At 43.2% G+C, this 16,893-nt stretch overlaps 2 protein-coding genes and 1 pseudogene across 4 annotated transcripts; 2 read left to right on the top strand and 1 right to left on the bottom strand.

Moving 5' to 3' along the window:
• Nucleotides 1-619: 619 nt before the first annotated feature.
• LOC130140580 (30S ribosomal protein S21, chloroplastic-like) lies at nt 620-2,731 on the bottom strand (annotated as a pseudogene).
• A 7,309-nt stretch (nt 2,732-10,040) lies between these two features.
• Nucleotides 10,041-12,768, top strand: LOC115693729 (F-box/kelch-repeat protein At3g27150). Of its 3 annotated transcripts, none has more exons than XM_056320266.1 (2): nt 10,041-10,275; nt 11,067-12,768. In XM_056320266.1, the coding sequence occupies exon 2, from the start codon at nt 11,097-11,099 to the stop codon at nt 12,414-12,416; it is 1,320 nt and encodes a 439-aa protein (XP_056176241.1). In that variant the 5' UTR covers nt 10,041-10,275; nt 11,067-11,096; the 3' UTR covers nt 12,417-12,768. The 3 variants fall into 3 exon arrangements, with proteins under 3 accessions (XP_056176241.1, XP_056176239.1, XP_056176240.1); XM_056320264.1 differs by having other exon boundaries at nt 11,064-12,768; XM_056320265.1 differs by lacking the exon at nt 10,041-10,275 and adding an exon at nt 10,308-10,499 and having other exon boundaries at nt 11,064-12,768.
• A 1,263-nt stretch (nt 12,769-14,031) lies between these two features.
• LOC115693725 (SWI/SNF complex component SNF12 homolog) lies at nt 14,032-16,819 on the top strand. The gene is made up of 2 exons (XM_030620784.2): nt 14,032-16,167; nt 16,414-16,819. The coding sequence occupies exons 1-2, from the start codon at nt 14,627-14,629 to the stop codon at nt 16,484-16,486; spliced, it is 1,614 nt and encodes a 537-aa protein (XP_030476644.1). The 5' UTR covers nt 14,032-14,626; the 3' UTR covers nt 16,487-16,819.
• The last annotated feature ends 74 nt before the right edge of the window (nt 16,820-16,893 follow it).

Below are 16,893 nucleotides of genomic sequence, written 5' to 3'. Positions count from 1 at the left end.
AACGGCTCAAAGTAAAATATCGATACAAAACAAACAAAATTATCAAGCAATAAGGAAGTTAAGCTCATTTAAGAATGATAAATCATCTTCTTCTAACTTTAAAGAACAAGTTCTAACCGGTTCCCGAGTGGGTGGGTGGATGGGTAGATTCAACACCCAGAACCCGGAACCTACCCATACAATACCGGTTCCAAAAATTTGAGATCGGGGACCAAATTGTTTTTACCAGAACCGGAAATTGGACCTGTTTCTATGGGCGGTCCAGTCTGATTCCCGAGTAATTCCGAACCAGTTGCATAGCCCCAGTTAAGCAAAACCGAAAAACGAAAAGAGTTACGCCCCTCCTTAAGAAGTTTAACCACGATATTGAAATAGTACCTCGGCTCGCCCACAACCACCCATCTCTTTCCTTGCAATTCTGGCCAAGCTTATTGCTTACGCTTTCTTTACATTTGATTAGTACAATAAGCCAGGTTAACCAACCGCAGTAAAACTAGTGATGAGAAATTACCCTTCAGAGGATATAAACCAGAAACCACTAAAGGCTCCTCCGATAGAATAGTTGGACATCGCTTGCGCGCACAGGGCTAGACCATTACATAACAAGATTCCAAGAGGAATTGGGAATAATGCATCTAGATTTATTGTTGGAAAGAATCAGGGTTGATGACAAGAGTAATCAATTAAAGAACAAATCTGGCTAATACTCCCTTGCATCAATTGTGACTACAAAAATAAGCAAGGGTAGATGAAATCAGAATGGAAGTTCTTCAGGGAGGTCCCAGTTATCTTCATCTTCTTCCTTTTTCTTGTTAGTAGAGGTATCTTGCTGGGTCTGAGGCACAAATCTTGACTGGGTACGTCTGTTTGCACAGTAAGATGGCAACCACAAGGATAAGCGAAATTAACCAAATCTGACAGAGAATTGAAGATGCCACCGTAATACGAGTAACATCTAAATTCTTGCAAAGGAAAGGCCTAGAGCAATAGGCTATAGAGCATTGTAAGTAAGAACCCAAAGAAAAAAGCTGTTCACCTTTTTGAGTTTCCAGCCTGACTCAAAATCTAGCTCGAATAATCATAATTATACAGCTTAAAGAGGATGAATGACAAACAGAATGTTGAAGAAAAATATAATCCAAATGGACTTCAACTTGTAAGAAACAGCATGAAAGAATAAGCATGTCTATCACATTTGCAAATGACAAATGTTCTATGATGATAAAAGACAGAACTGTTCGCTACGAATATCCTCGAGGCTTGGCCCTGTCTATCCTTTTCCCTTCTTCGTTCTTCAGTCCTACTAAAACAGTGAATCTTTTTTCTCAAAAGCTTCACTTTCCTACTGGAGTTAACATCAGACCTCACCGAGTAATGGCCAACTAAAGAATCTTATACAGATTCCACATCAAAAATTAAATAAAAAACGCCTCCCAATTCTTAATTAAATTTACAGCTGAAAAGTAGCCATGAGTCTTGGTGATGACACCAACATGAATTCTTTTATGAGCACCACATCGTTGATCACATAAGGTAGGCAGAAGAACTGACCGGTCTCCCGGCCCACGAAAAGCAAATGAGTACGGAACAGACAATCACTGCTTACATTTCCCACCAACCCAAACTTACAAGCATATTACAACGCTATCTCTTACGACTTCCGCTCAAAACTTTCAAGCTCAAGTCTGTGACAGAGGCCGATGTCCCTGAAAATCAGTACTAATACTTCCTAATATGAAACCATAGGTCCACAAAAAAGGCAGAACTTCAACATCATTGGCCATTGGAGAAAACAAAGGAAAAGGGGGTGAAGGGGAGGAGGAGGTCCTATATAGCCAAAGCAAGACGCAAACCTAACCAGCATCGCCTTTGCTCAGATAAAACCGCCAATGTTCTACACAATTTGATCATGAAACCTTAAAAAGTAGATAGCAAAGGCAAGCAGCCTCCTCCTCCACCCTGATAAGCCTAAAAATTTTCGCAATTTCGCACCACTCATCCATTACTGAAGCCCTCGCCACCTCCCTCTCTTTCTCTTATGCCCAGAACTACTGACTACTGAGCAATACTCACGATGGAGTATCTCCGTACATCATCAAATCCAATTGACATAAGAAAAACAGAGAGTCAAAAAAGATTATTTGCTGAATGCAATGCAGCTACAACACTCTTCTAGTTCTGGCAACGTCCGATTCGCATTGACACCTTAATTAACAACATCTCCTTAAGCTGAATTAGCATATTAAACACAATCTATAATCAGCTTCGCCAGGAGGAAATTAGAAATGAGGTCGAGAAAATACGAGCACACCTTCTGCGATTGCGCTTCGCGGCCTCGCGCGTCTTGCGCTTCGCCTCGTCCTGCTTGTTCTCGAAGAACCGCCGCCGCTTGCACTCCTGGATCACGCCGGCCCTCATCACCTCCCTCCGGAACCTGTTCAGCAGCCTCTCCTCCGGCTCGTTGTCGTCCACGGTCACCTGCACGTTGTAGCCCCGGAAGAAGAGCGCGTTCGCGCGGGCGAGCGCCGGGTTCATCACCGCCGACAGCTCGCCGCTCGGCGGGCGGCGGCGCGGCGATTGGACATGCAGAGGATCGCCGGGGCCCTCGCCGCCGGCGGGAGTGGCGCCAGCGGCGGCGGCGGCGGCGGCTTCGAAGGCGAGAGGAAGGAGACCAAGCTGGACAGCGAAGATGCCATTTGGTGAGAGAGAGCTTCAGCGTCTGGCTATGGCGGTCTTCGTTCTTTTTGTGGGTTAAAAAGCTCTTGGTTCCTGGATAGATCATGGATGGCTTGGCTTAGTGGGCTCATCTGATGGGCTGGGCTCAAGTCCATTTGGGCCCATTTAACCGGCTTTTTGCTCTCGGGCTTGGCCCAATGTTTCGAGCGAAGCCCGAACCCGCTGAGTCGGTCATCTGACCGTACGTTTGATTTCAAATTTTGGTACGAAAATTTCTGGATTTGCTAGGACTTTGGTTTACAAAGGTTATACACTGAACGATGTGGCGAACCGTTGTGGATGTTGAATATAACCCGGTTGACGAGATATTCGCCCGTAATCTGTCATATTATTTAGTTTACAGACGTTCCAATTTGATGTTAATCTACATGATATAACTCGAGTAGTGTTTAAGACTCGTGCTTCAAAGTCCGTCTATATTTCATTTGAGCTCGAATTTAGCTTTTCTCATGACAACAACAGAAAGCTATGCTTTCATTCCTCCTTTCCCATTCAAAGAACGAAAGTCTCCTTTTATTAATCGGCCGCTAAAAAATGTAATGACAATATGGGGTTGTTAAGAATGCCTTCTTCTCTTTTAATATTCGCGATCAAACCTCCTATTTTTAAAAATTTGTCCAAGGAAGGCAAGTGCAACCAAGTACTAATGCCTCGAGCAACAAAAACACGCGACAAGTTACCTATATGCAAGGAACGGCAACTTCATTATTCGAGAGAAAAAGAAACATGAAATGGCACGAGATTTAGTTGCAACTAGCAGTTCAGGTTTCATGAATCCTTAACACTCTTCATATTTAGTAACTAACAAGTGAAGACTAAGAATTGGACTCTAACCTTGGCCTCACTTATCCAACAACGATGATGTGTACACATAACTCAAGAGAGATGCTTCCGCTTCCAGCACCGCCTCCGCCGCGCCACAAGAACAGGGTTCGCGGTGGCCCGCTCAACCACCCAAACGGGCAAAACACAACACGTCGCGAAAATCGGACAAAACGAAAATGATAAACAATTAAAAAAAAAAAGGAAACACAAACATTAAAAATAAGAAAAAGTAGGACAAAAGGGGCAGTGAAATGCTGCAAAATGGACGGATCCCCCGCCGTTGATAATAAACAAGCATCATCCATCCCGTCCATCCATCCTCTTTTTGGCAATCTAAGCAATGATTTTGCCCGGAATCTACGTGCTAAAGTCATAATAAAAAAAATTAAATTTAATGAATGGTGTTATTCAAAGGGATCAAATTGAAGTAAATTACGAAGAGGTTCGAAAGCGCGACGGCGTCCGAGGGCGTGTCGCGTAGGCGTGTGGATCGGGCTTTGGCCGCCGCGTGCACCGCCGCTGCCTTCCCATTGGCCACCGCCCTCTTATCATTGTATGCCTCAGGTGGAATTCCGTTTTGTCCTCGTACGTATCATGCGCGTAGAGGTGTACCTCCCAATATAAGCTTTGAGCTTTGCATGGATATTATAGCCTCAACTTGCGTTAAAGTTCATCGAGGTCGATTTGGGTCGGGGTGTCGACGATTCGGTTCGGGTTTCCAGGATCGCTTGGGTGCGTTAAACATAGGTGTCTGATCCATCTGAGGAAGACCCGTCTTCATCCGCCGCGAACGTGACGGTTAATCGGTTCTGAGTAAATCGAGCGGAGCATGATACGAAAGCAAAGCCCGAGAGGTTATATAACTGTGGCGGCACGACGATGGATGCAGAGAATGGATACTCGCCCAAAATTGAAATCAACGGCGCGTGTCTATCTACGATACGTGTGCACGTATATGTGGTTGGATACGGAAGATATTTCAACTACCCAATTGGGTTCGCGGGCTATACGAGTCGAGTATTTTCTATCACGATATCGACTGGTTGAGTTGGAGTCCCGCTTTGAATGATTACAAGTTGAGCTTTGCTCACTTGACTCGTTGAAGCCTCTAATTATGAGTGTGATGTCGGGTCAATATATACTTCTTTCTTTCGTTTCCATGGGATTTCACATCGGTATTCTATCTCAATGTGCAATGCATCGTGATATATTTCTTTTCTTTTCACATCATTCACGTTCGAGCAAATTTCAATTGCCAATTAAAACGTGCAATATTTTTTTGAATCACTCGAAAAGACCGATGTGGGACTTGGGACATCACGTCCCATCTCCCCCATTCATGACCAAAACTTTAGTGACTTTAGAAATCCAGCGCCCTCGATGTATTGAAATTTAAGCTAGAATATAGAGGTATGCCTTTAATTTTTCCATTTTTCTTATGGCAAAGTGGGCATTCAGATTCTACCCCCACATCCCTAAAGGCTCAAATTAGTTCTCAAAAGCATCATTACCTGGGTGCTCTTTGTTTGAACTCATCATATCATGCACTTACATCGTATATTCAGTCCTACATTAGCATCCCAACAAAGCCTATGCAGGTACTTAATGTTGTTTTGTCTGAACTGATTATTCTTTAGGGGACAAAAGACTTTGTTTATTATTTCGGCAATTGAAAATTACCCGTTCGAATCCCATCGATTGCATCCCAACTCCTCTCGGTCACATCCATTTGTACGAGCCAAAAATCTGAATTTCGCCGGCTTATAGGGCTTGAAAAGACGTGACATGAGTTTTTAAGTTGTTGGAGCTCCGCAGCCGCGCCTCTGGATCATAACAAAACGAACAATAATAACCATAGTAAAGAGAGAAGGGATGAAAACAAGAAGAAGGAAAAGGAAGCTCTGGATCAGCCCATTAAACATTAGAGCATCCCCAGAAAGTGACCAGTTTCTGCAAGTGAGCCGTTCAAATCTGCTTTTATTTGAACTAGGCAGCATAAAATGGTTAAAAGAGAGAGAAATAAAAGAATATTAGGGATGTGAACCAATGAAAAGCTGAATTAGTGGGAGAATTGAATATTAGGGCTAATGTTTGCTCTCCCAGGAATGCTCTTTTTCCTAATCCGTGGGCTGAAAGCTGACTAGGATCTGTCCTGGAGCCAATCAAGGCTCAGTTTCTTGACAAAGAAAGATCGGTTTTTCTATTGATACAATTCATACACACATATACATGCACACATATTATTCTTTTGGAAGCAAATGGGGGGAGACAAGTGTCGAGGGCAATTGCGAAACCTAAGCGATTGCGACAGTGATTCTAGGATTATAAAAATGGCGAGGAAGGGGACATAAACTCCCGAGTGGGAAGGACAACACAAGAATCACGTTCATATTATATTTGCATACTAACATGAAAAGACCCCCACCCCACACACACACACACACACACACACAAGGAAAGAAGGGAAAACAAAGAACGCTAGGGGAAAGGAAAGCTTATCCAACGGGCATCCACTTTCTAGGGTTAAGGCGTGGCATCTTCTGTTACTATTGGTCTTGACTTAAACTAATCTTAGGTTAGGTTTCGTGGTTTTTTTTAAAAAAAATTGGTTTCTTGGCTCTATGTGACGTCTCTCCTCTTCTACTTAGCAAAGAAGGGTTTCTGTTTTGGTGGTTTTTATTCGCGAAATGTTGCCATAATAACTCTATCGATTGTGTCCTTACGAAAAAGCCAATCCTTTATCGTTCGGCGGTTTTAAGGGAAATTGTCCAAAAAAATCATAAACTTATTGCATTATTGTCAATTTAGTTCTAAACATTTTAATTGTACCAATTGAGTCTCAAATCTCTTTTCACGTTTTGTTAATTGAATCCATTTGGTTGGAAATCGCTAACGTGGATGTCGGTTATCCTACGTCGCATGATCGGCGCTGACGTGAATAATCTTTGATAATATTTTTTTCAATTTTTTTATTATTTACTTTTTTTTCTTTTTTTTTTATACTTTCCTTCTTCCTTCAATCGATCACTGGACCTCATCTATCGGCCAAAGGCAAGGTAGACCTCGCTAGCCTCAGGCGAAGCTCTCCCCCGCCAGCCACTAGTGTGGGCGAGCCTTGTCACCCTTGGCTCCCACCACCGGTGAGGTTCGACCCTCACCAAATTCGGCAGAGGCAAGCCTTGCCCAACTTTTTACAAATTCAATCCTAAACCTTTTAATCATGCTAATTGAGTCTTAAACATTTTCACGTTTTACCAATTTGAGTCAATCTGACCAATTTTTGTTGGAAAATGTTAACGTGGATACCAGTCGTCCTACGTGGCATGATCGGTGTTGATGTGGACATTTAATAATATTTTAATATTTTTTCGAATTATTTATTTATTTATTTTTCTTTTTTTTTCCCTCCACCGGCCACGCCAAGTCTTGTTGATGGCCAACAGAGGTCACTTGCCCCTAGCAAGGGTCGCCCTTGCCAAATCTGGTGAAGGGCAACTCTCGCCAGCCTAGCGAAAGGGGGTAACTGGAGCTTGAACAAGAGGAAGAAGCTCTGGCCCTTGTTGCTCTTTCCTCTCCGATCCTTCCGCCTCCACCTCCCTCTCTCTCTCAGCATGATTCGAAGGAGAGCTGCTATGACGCTCGACAACGTCCCAGAACTCGCTGGATCGGCCCTAAAGAGCGACCACCACAACCCCTCAGCGCTAGTGAGCTCAAGTACAAGGGCATGTAGAGGCGGTGTTGAGGCAATCACATCACCAAGATCAACAACCCCATCAAGAAGGCCCACGCCTAGCTCGGCACCTTCGCCTCTGTATGGCCTGGCGAGGGCCGCCCTCGCCAGGCCAAGCGTGGGTGACCCTCACCCCAGGTCAGAGAGGGCGGCCCTCGCCCAAGGCTGGAGATGGCTGGTAGAGGGAAAAAGAAAAAAGAAAAAAAGTAAAGAGAGAAAAGAGAAAAAAAAACGAAAGAAAAAAAAGAAATTGAACAAAATATTAAAATATTATTAAAAATTTCAACGTTAGTTCTGGTGTGCCATGTAAGATGGTTGTGAGTCTATGACAACGTTTTCCGGCCAAAATTAATCGGATGGATTTAATTGATAAAACGTAAAAATGTTTTGGAATCAATTGACACAATTAAAATGTTTAGAAGTGAATTGGCAAAAATGTAATAGGTTTTATACTTTTTGAATAATTTTTCCTTGCAAAGTGTGCAAAGGAGAAAGAAAGAGAAACGAAAGACAACAGACAATGCAAAAGCATCGCACTAGTACGAATGCCCAAACGTTTTGGTCCACGCTTTATGCCCGTTTCGGCTATGAGCAAAAATGGTTTGTCTTGTTGGGTCATTTGCTCCAACAGCGAACGGCTTTGGGAGTACCTTTCCTCTTACTAACTTTGGATTAGACAATCGATTCACTCTTTAAAGGCAAGAAGAAGAAGTAAGAAGAAAGATGCATGGTGTGAATGTGCGTGTGCGTGTGTGCAGATCTCATCATTACACCCATAGCATTTCTGATTAGACTTTTCATGAGAAGAGATTACTCATGATGCCACTTTGAACATGGAATTTCACTTTGTAATATTAATATAAGTCTATTCGAATATCACTATTAAATCAAGCTTTCATTTGGCAATTTAAATATTTAGAACAGTTGACAATAATCCCATATAATTTCACATAATATTAAATGAGGAAATCTCGAGTTCAAATCTTCCAAGGTTCTATTTGCCTTCCCGATTGCATCAATCTTTTGGACCCCTTATTTACCTATCCAATTACATGTTTTTATGTTTTAGGCTGTCCAACCTACACTTAAGGAGGAGCATTAAAATATTAATATTAAATTACGAATTTATCTAACGACTTCACCTACGGGTGAGGAAGAGCATTAAATATTAATATTAAACCGCACATTTATTTAATGGCTTTACCTATGAGTGAGGGGGAGCTCAAACTGTTGTCTAGCCTACGCATAAGGATGAGTGCCATTTATCTAATAGCTTTACCTACGGGTGAGGAGGAGCTTAAACTGCTGTCCAGCCTACGCATGAAGACGAGCGCCTCCATGTACGGAGTGTTAAAATGTCAATATTAAATCATGCTTTATCTAACATCTTAACATTTTTAAATAAATGCAAATGGTGGTGGTCTTTCAAGATCTTACAATCTTAATTGCAATTTTTTGTATTCTTTTTATAAGTGCACCGAAAGTCCTAAAGTGACAAATCACTAATAAAAAAATTACCTGTTACAAGTACAACTCAAGCAATTAACGCGATGGTGTTAGGTAAACGGATGGTTTAATATTTGAATGACGTTACAAGCTATGGGTGTAGATCTTTTGACATGGCGCCGTTAATGATAGTCATTTTAATTGGAGGACAATGTAAATGATTGTTTTGTCTATGGTTAGTACAAGAGACATTCCGATTGACGTTTCATGATGGATATATAGGTGCCTAGATACATGGAATGACAGATTATGACTGGTGAAGCTAAAGTGCGCCTATGGGGTGACAATGGAGCCATCAATTTTTGACATTCTTTTGATCAGCAACTTCAAGTATTTTTTTTTTATAATAACTCAAATATCCTATGAACTTTGATTCAATATGCAACGTGATCCCTGAATTTTTAATTTGTTTAACGTGATTCCTAAAGTATATGAAAATGTTCAATATTGTTATTTCATTAATTCAAGTTCAGAGATAACATTTAATCCATGGGCTAAATTAAATATGTACCAAAAGTTCAGAGACTATATTGAACATATTAAAAGTTCAGGTACATCATTTGCACATTAGGTTAAAGTTCATTAATTGCATTGCACATTAAACCAAAGTTCATGAACCGTTAGAGTCATTTTCCCTTTTTTTTGTCGAAATAAGCAACTTGTAGTGTAATATGAAACTTTAATACAACAAATACATTACTAGATTATCCACCGGACCCTTACAATTACACGACCAACTTTTTGACCGATTGGCACGATATGCGTGCTTTTTGATTTGCCAAATTTGGGCATCTTTTCCTACTTCGTGGCCAGATTTTGCGTTAGGCTCCTCGCCATGTTTGGCATCATAATGCTTATCGACCGATGAAAGTAGTCCCAAGAACCTTTTAAAGCAATTATGCTTTCGTGGAATTTGTAAAAATCATGATTCGAAAAATCATGGGTTTCTATGTGGGTTAAAGGAGGGAAAAAAAAGTGATTATTTTTTTAAAAAAATCTCCTTTTATTATTCTCTTCTAACATTGATTTTGTGAATCCAAGATGGTGTTGGTGGTTTGAATAGTGTTCCCATAATAAATTCGATCTTCACACTTGGAACCCAACAAAATTTTGTACTCCCACTAGATTAAGCAATTAATCCGCCCCACCTAAAGTTGCCAATTTCATTTAAAAATAAGGGGCCTCCTCCTTTTCCTTCTCCTTCCTCCCCAAGTTGCAATTTTTATTTCATTTTCTCCGCCACACACTCTCTCCTTCTCTCTCTCTCTCTCTCTCTCTCTCTCTCTCCCCTTCCTCCTTTACTCCAAATTCAAGGCCGTTTTTGCTCTTTTGGGTTTTGCTAATACCAACAGATGCCCGATGATCCCTCCCAGTCTTTCCTCCTCCTCCATCTGCTTCCTCTGTAACCGTTCCCATCTTTACTCGTCTCAGTCCAAACTGCACTCAAAACTTCGTTTGACTTGACCGCTTCTCCTCAGGTGCGCCCCCCCCTTTGACCGGTTCTCCCTCCCTCGCTGCGTTTACTGCTTTGCATGCGTTTCCATTTTGACCCATTTCGGTTTCGGTTTGGGCTTCGGCTCCGGCTTCCCCGTTCAGACATGTTATTATATTGGAGTCTTGAGTTGGTGTGTTGTGTATGAGAGGAAGTCCGTGTCGTTCTGGGCTGTGGGGTAAGTGGGGTGGGCGTCTCCGTTCCACAGAGGTAACTTTCTTGCAATGTTTGCACTTGAAGGGCATGTTTCTTGGAACTCCGATGATTTGAGGCCTGAAAAAATCTTTGGTGTCATCTGGCTTTATGTCTGTACCGTGATGTTACATTCCTCAGTTCCTTAGTTTTGATAATCCCACTCTTTGCTGGGTGTAATATGATGATAGTGCTAAAACCTGATGCTCAGCACTTGGCATACGCATGTTTTCTCTGTGTTTTTGTTGAAGTTCTGGTTGTCATCAGTATTTGGCCGGTGAGAAGTTAATCTGTTCGGAATTTTTCACTCGTGAAATATTAGCTCTGTTTTGTACCATCCCTTTTGAAGACCAATTACATGAAGAAGGTTAATTTCCAGTTGTCTTTGTACATCATATGTGCGATCCTTGTGTTCTTTCCGTCTGTATATCATTTGTTATGCATCTTTGAGCAAGCTTCATAGTGTAAAAATTGGGTGGCCTTGCGGTAATGACCATCATCTTTTTGGTAGATATGCCAAGTGAATCGTGATGCGCCTTCTTCGTTGGGTTAGCTGTAATAATTCAGTTAAAATTTTTGCAGAAGGCTTGGAGCTTTTCAAGTTAGTCTTGGCCAATGTCGAAAGGAAAAGACTTGGATGGTGAAGAAGAAAGGGCCAACATGGTGGGTTCAGATGGTGAAGAAAAAGCAACCATGGACCTTGACGGATGCATCAAAGGGTCCGTGCTCAACTTGGACTTTGGCGGTGCTCCTTGGGACGATTCTCAGATATGCCCACCGCCAAAGTCAGGGGGTCGCGAGATTAAAACAAAATCGGAGAAAAAATCATCTTCTAGTTCTAGCAGGATTGGTAGTTCCTCAGTTGTGGAACCTCAGGATGCAGATTACACTCCATCGCTCAGCGATGAGTTGGAGGCCTTGATACTGGCTAGGGTGCCAAGATCTTTATACTGGAAATTTTCCACTGTCAACAAGCGGTTCTTATCTTTAATTAAGAGCGGAGAGATCTTCAAAATCAGGAGGGAGATTGGAGTTAAAGAGCCATCTGTGTTTATGTTGGCGAGCGGGGAAACTAGTTGGTGGGCATTTGATCCGCAGTCCGAATCTTGCCGGAATCTTCCTATATTACCCTCTGACTCATGCTTTTCCGCCGGAGACAAGGAAACACTTTGTGCAGGTACTCACCTTATGGTTTCGGGCAACGAGATCGATGGCCTTGTGATTTGGAGATACGAATTGGCTGAAAATAAGTGGTTCAAGGGCAACTCCATGAAGAACCCAAGGTGCTTGTTTGCTTCCGCCACTTGTGGTGACTATGCTTTTGTAGCTGGTGGGTTTGGTATAGGCAGCAAAAAGGAAGTTCTTAATTCTGCTGAGAAGTATGATCCCGAGACTAAGTTGTGGGATCGGCTTCCTATGATGCATCAAAGGAGGAAGATGTGTTCTGGTTGTTACATGGACAAGAAATTCTACGTGATTGGTGGCAAGAATGAGCAGGGAAACGACCTCACGTGCGCGGAAGCTTTCGATGAGAGCCAAAACAAATGGGAAATAATCCCCGACATGTTGAAAGACATGCCCGTCTCGACCTCCCACTGTCCGCCCCTCCTTGCCGTTGTGAACAATGAGCTTTACACTCTCGAGACATCCTCGAATGAGCTGAAGGTGTATATCAAGAGCAGCAACTCTTGGAAGAGGCTCGGGCCAGTTCCTATAAGAGCTGATTTCAGCAAAGGATGGGGTGTCGCGTTCAAATCTCTGGGCAGCAAGTTGCTCGTGATAGGCACATCCTCGGCTTCGGACACCGGCCATGGCATGACCATCTTCACTTGCTGCCCTGATCCAGACACTGAGGAACTGCAGTGGACGCCTATTGGTTGTGGCAAGAACAGTTCTAGTCCCTTTATCTGGAATTGTTGTGTTATGATGGCTTGAACTTTGACGGGTGACTTGCGATGTGAGCACCCGAATAAAGTGCTACATGAGCAATCCGAGTAGCTGGTCTCACTAAAGCATATACACATAGCTTGTCCCAAGAAGATGGCTGTTATATTCAAACTTGCATTATCACAGTTGGGTTAATTTCATAACTCAGGCTGTAGTCTATCTTGTGCCATTCTATCTCCTAACTTGATGATTATTTCAAGTGCCTCTGTCTTTCTAAATTACGGGCAAGTGTTTCTATCATGGTTTGTTTTCTTTCTGAACTCGTAATAAGAAAATTTTCATGCCTGAATGGAGAGCTCCATTTGTTGCTGGACCTCGGTTAAGTTGCGCAAGATTTTCAGTTCATCTTTTCTTCGAGACGGACTGCAGAAGATCTGCGATACTAAACGCATCCTCAAACGACTTAGTTGATGGTGCCGCAACATCATAGAAGAGGGTTGCAGCTCTCTCTTTCTGCTCTCTCTTTCTCTCGATCTGGCGCGCGGAGTCATCTGTGCGCGAGAACTAATCTGCAACGAGAGAACAGGATGCTGCCTGAATAACACGTGCTTTCTTGCATTGCTCTTCAATGATATTAGAAAAACAAGCAGATTGCGAAACTTACTTCCCTGCTCACAGCAGATGCTTATTCAAGACACCATGTTACAACTGACATTATAGTCGCCGAAGCACCATACTCGGACTTTGCAGATTGAGAGTTCCTCAGAGAATGATTTGAGTAGCAGATTTCCTGTTCTGGGGACAAACGACATGAATTCAACAGAGAGAACAACCTCAACAGACGAATCTTTTTAGCAGATAGACAGCCACAGATCACCTCAACTCAAGCAATGCATCTGTGTTTACCTGAATCAAGCTCACGTTCTCTAGATTCATTCGATTCAATCCCGTTTAAGCAAAAATCCCGAATGGGGGGTATCGAACTGGAATGCGCACACTACGTTCAACAAGCAATGCGTCGTTTCTATGGGTCTAGGCTTGTCCATTGAGCCTGATAACGCATACTAAGTGTGTAATTCGGGAGGTGTCGAATAAAGCCGATTAATCAAAAAAATGCCAACTAAGCGAATGCGCAGTTGGAAACACATAGGTTCACATAGAAATTGGTCCGGCGTTCTTATTTTTTGTGGCCGAATAGAATTTGGTTCGGATCGATAGGTCCGAGGTTCTTTCAAGCACCGCGAGCGATAATAAAATCGAAACCAGTCGAATCGAATCGAGTCGACATCTATGCGCACCTATCGTGCATTACTTAAATGTGCCTAATTCGTCTGTTAAGTGTTAATTACATTTACAAATTTTAACAACCGCGTAACGATACTACAATAATAATCGGGAGCTGTAATTTATTCGTTGGATAATCGAGAGAGCCGAACGAACTGAACAAATCCATCGGACCAAATAAAAAATTTATGATGTTGAAAAAGCACGCAAAAGACTGAAGAATGTGCTTCGGCGGTCGGCTTTTGCCCGGCCCGGCCCATTTACGTCCTAGCCGACCCGAGACAAGATCGGGCCGGTCATGTTGGATCCGGATCCGCATCCCCAAATTTGATTTCATTTTGACCTACTCGGCACGATCCTGCAAGAAGAGAGGGAAGGGCCGTAGCAAGCTGATCTCTCTCTCTCTCTCTCTCTCTCTCTCTCTCTCTCTCTGCGCCATTGACAAGCGAAAGCGAAGCTGCGACAGATCCGAAAGCTCGGTCGCTACCCTCGAACCACGTAAGGTGCTTCTCTGTAAAGTCGCTTACTTGCTTGCTTCCTCGCCTTGATTCGCGAGAATTGGGCACTTTCCCGTCCTCAATTCCGATTTCCACATCCTGCGGGAAGCAGATCGTGAATCTGTTGTTGTTTTCCCCCCTTCCATTTCATGGCGCTTGTACATGTATCCTGACGGTTAGCCCTTAGCGTGAGATCAGTTTCTTGTTCGGAGGTGCGGCGCAACTTCGAGCCTAGGGTTTAAGGTTTTCCCCATTTGTTGGCCAAGTTAAACGCCTTTCATTTATGACAAAGGAGCTGTTTTGATTCCTGGCGTTTCTTGTTTTTTATGTTTTGGGAAACTTTGGGTCCTGTCTCCTGAGCTATCCGAGATTCTTGTATGGGGGGCTTGGGGCCTGTGTGTTAGTCGATACTAGGTTTCTGTGGAGTGTGTCCGTCTTGGTGAGGTAATTTCAGCTGGTGGGTACTGGGTGATTTCCATGAATAACAATAGTAACCCGTCTAGAAACCTTCCGGCTTCTTCGTCTCCTTTTGGGAATGCTGCCATCTTGAACTCGGCTATGCCCACGAACCCTGCGTTCGGGCAAGCGCAGGGTCAAGGTGGGCCCGGGTTTCAGGCGCAGTTTCAGCTGTCGCAAGCGCAAGCCATCGCGCAGGCGCAGGCGAAGGCGCAGGCTCATGCGCAAGCTCAAATGCAAGCGGTGAACCCCCAGTTCCAAGCGCAGCTGCAAGCTTCTCTCAGTCAAATGGGAAGCCTTGGGAATTTGGGTTCGCCTTCACCCTCCATGTCCACGCCTGGAAGTGGCAGCGCGAAGCGTTTACCTCAAAAGCCCCCGATGCGACCTCCTGGAGTCCCTATGAACACCATGATTTCGCCATTGAAACAAATGGAGCTTGCTTCAGCTGCTCGCAAGAAGAAGCAGAAGGTCCCCGAGAAGCAGCTACAAGACAGAGTGGCAGCAATCCTTCCTGAGTCCGCATTGTACACGCAGCTCCTTGAGTTTGAGTCTCGCGTTGATGCTGCTCTTGCGAGAAAGAAGACTGACATACAGGAAGCCCTGAAGAACCCTCCATGCATTCAGAAAACACTTAGGATTTATGTCTTCAATACATTTGCCAACCAGATTCGCACGATACCTCAGAAGCCAAATGCTGAGCCGCCTACTTGGACCCTTAAGATAATTGGGAGGATCTTGGAGGAAGGGGTGGATCCTGATCAGCCTGGAGTAGTTCAGAAATCAAACCCTTTATACCCAAAGTTTTCATCTTTCTTCAGGAGAGTAACTATTTCTTTGGACCAGCGACTTTATCCTGAAAACCCTGTGATTGTTTGGGAGAACTCTAGATCGTCTGCTCCTCAAGAGGGATTTGAGGTGAAGCGGAAAGGGGATAAAGAGTTTACGGTGACTATCCGGTTGGAAATGAATTATGTGCCTGAGAAATTCAAGCTGTCACCAGCTTTGATGGAAGTTCTTGGCATCGAAGTTGAGACTAGACCAAGAATTATTACTGCAATCTGGCATTATGTGAAGGCCAGGAAATTGCAGAACCCAAATGATCCCTCATTTTTTAACTGTGACCCGCCTCTTCAGAAAGTGTTTGGGGAAGAGAAGATGAAATTTACTATGGTTTCGCAGAAGATCTCCAATCATTTATCTTCACCACAGCCGATACATTTGGAGCACAAAATCAAGCTTTCAGGAAATAGTCCAGCTGGAACTGCATGCTATGATGTGCTAGTTGATGTGCCCATTCCCATTCAGAGGGAGTTGTCTGTGCTGTTGGCGAATGTGGAGAAGAACAAAGAGATTGATGCCTGTGATGAGGCAATATATTCTGCAATACGAAAAATTCACGAGCACCGGAAGAGACGGGCATTTTTCCTTGGCTTTAGTCAATCTCCTGTGGAATTTATTAATGCCCTCATTGAATCACAAAGCAAAGATCTAAAGCTACTTTCTGGAGAAGCTAGTCGTAGTGCTGAAAAGGAGCGTCGATCTGATTTCTTCAATCAGCCATGGTATTTACATCATCTTTATGTATTTGGGAATTTCTTACTTTATGCATTTGGGCCTTTTTCATCTCTTAAAATTTCTTCCTGCACTATGGAACCTCAGAATTATCACTTTGGCTACACAGCACACCGTTACAACCTGTTTATGATGTGGTCATGTCTGATTTGAGTTTCTGCTTAAGTGCGCAAAACATACCCTCTGGACTAAATGCTTTATGAAGATGAATAATGACTATGTTTTTATTTTTATAGGGTGGAAGATGCTGTTATTCGGTACTTGAATCGCAAACCAGCAACTGGAAGTGATGCTCCTCCAAGCACTTAACTATGTTTGGGAGGTTTTGGGTGGGCCACTCTGCGAACCGTAGATTCCTTTTGCTCGGCGCCTACAATCATGCATGTTGTTGACTACTTGAGGTAGGAGGCCTGGTGGCGTAGCTTCGGCTTTGGAATCACATCCACACACCTCCTGTTATATGGAGTTTGATATAATTTCAGTGATGGAACTCTTGGATGTGGAACTATTTATTTAAAAAGGCAATGCCTGTTGTAAATAGTTGTGTGCCTGCTGCTTTACCCCTCCTCTGTTGTTACTGTCAAGAGATTAGGACGCCATGTTGTTAAGTTAACTGTTATACAATTGATTCTGCATGTTGTATGGCCGAGATGTAGTTCATGTTTTGATATTTCGTACACATTCGATAACTTCATGGTCAATGGTGGTGGTTGCTG

Source organism: Syzygium oleosum, unplaced genomic scaffold, assembly GCF_021117445.2.
Source record: "Syzygium oleosum isolate NSW1041296 unplaced genomic scaffold, Sole_v2.1 Sole_v2.20, whole genome shotgun sequence".
Lineage (NCBI taxonomy): Eukaryota > Viridiplantae > Streptophyta > Magnoliopsida > Myrtales > Myrtaceae > Syzygium > Syzygium oleosum.
This window is presented reverse-complemented; position numbering and strand designations above follow the sequence as displayed.

Bases quoted from the DNA above. Each gene is read 5' to 3' on its own strand.
- LOC115693729 (XM_056320266.1), top strand. From the start codon at position 11,097: ATGTCGAAAGGAAAAGACTTGGATGGTGAAGAAGAAAGGGCCAACATG.
- LOC115693725 (XM_030620784.2), top strand. From the start codon at position 14,627: ATGAATAACAATAGTAACCCGTCTAGAAACCTTCCGGCTTCTTCGTCT. The intron at 16,168-16,413 runs GTATTTACATCA...TTATTTTTATAG, and splicing joins GATTTCTTCAATCAGCCATG to GGTGGAAGATGCTGTTATTC.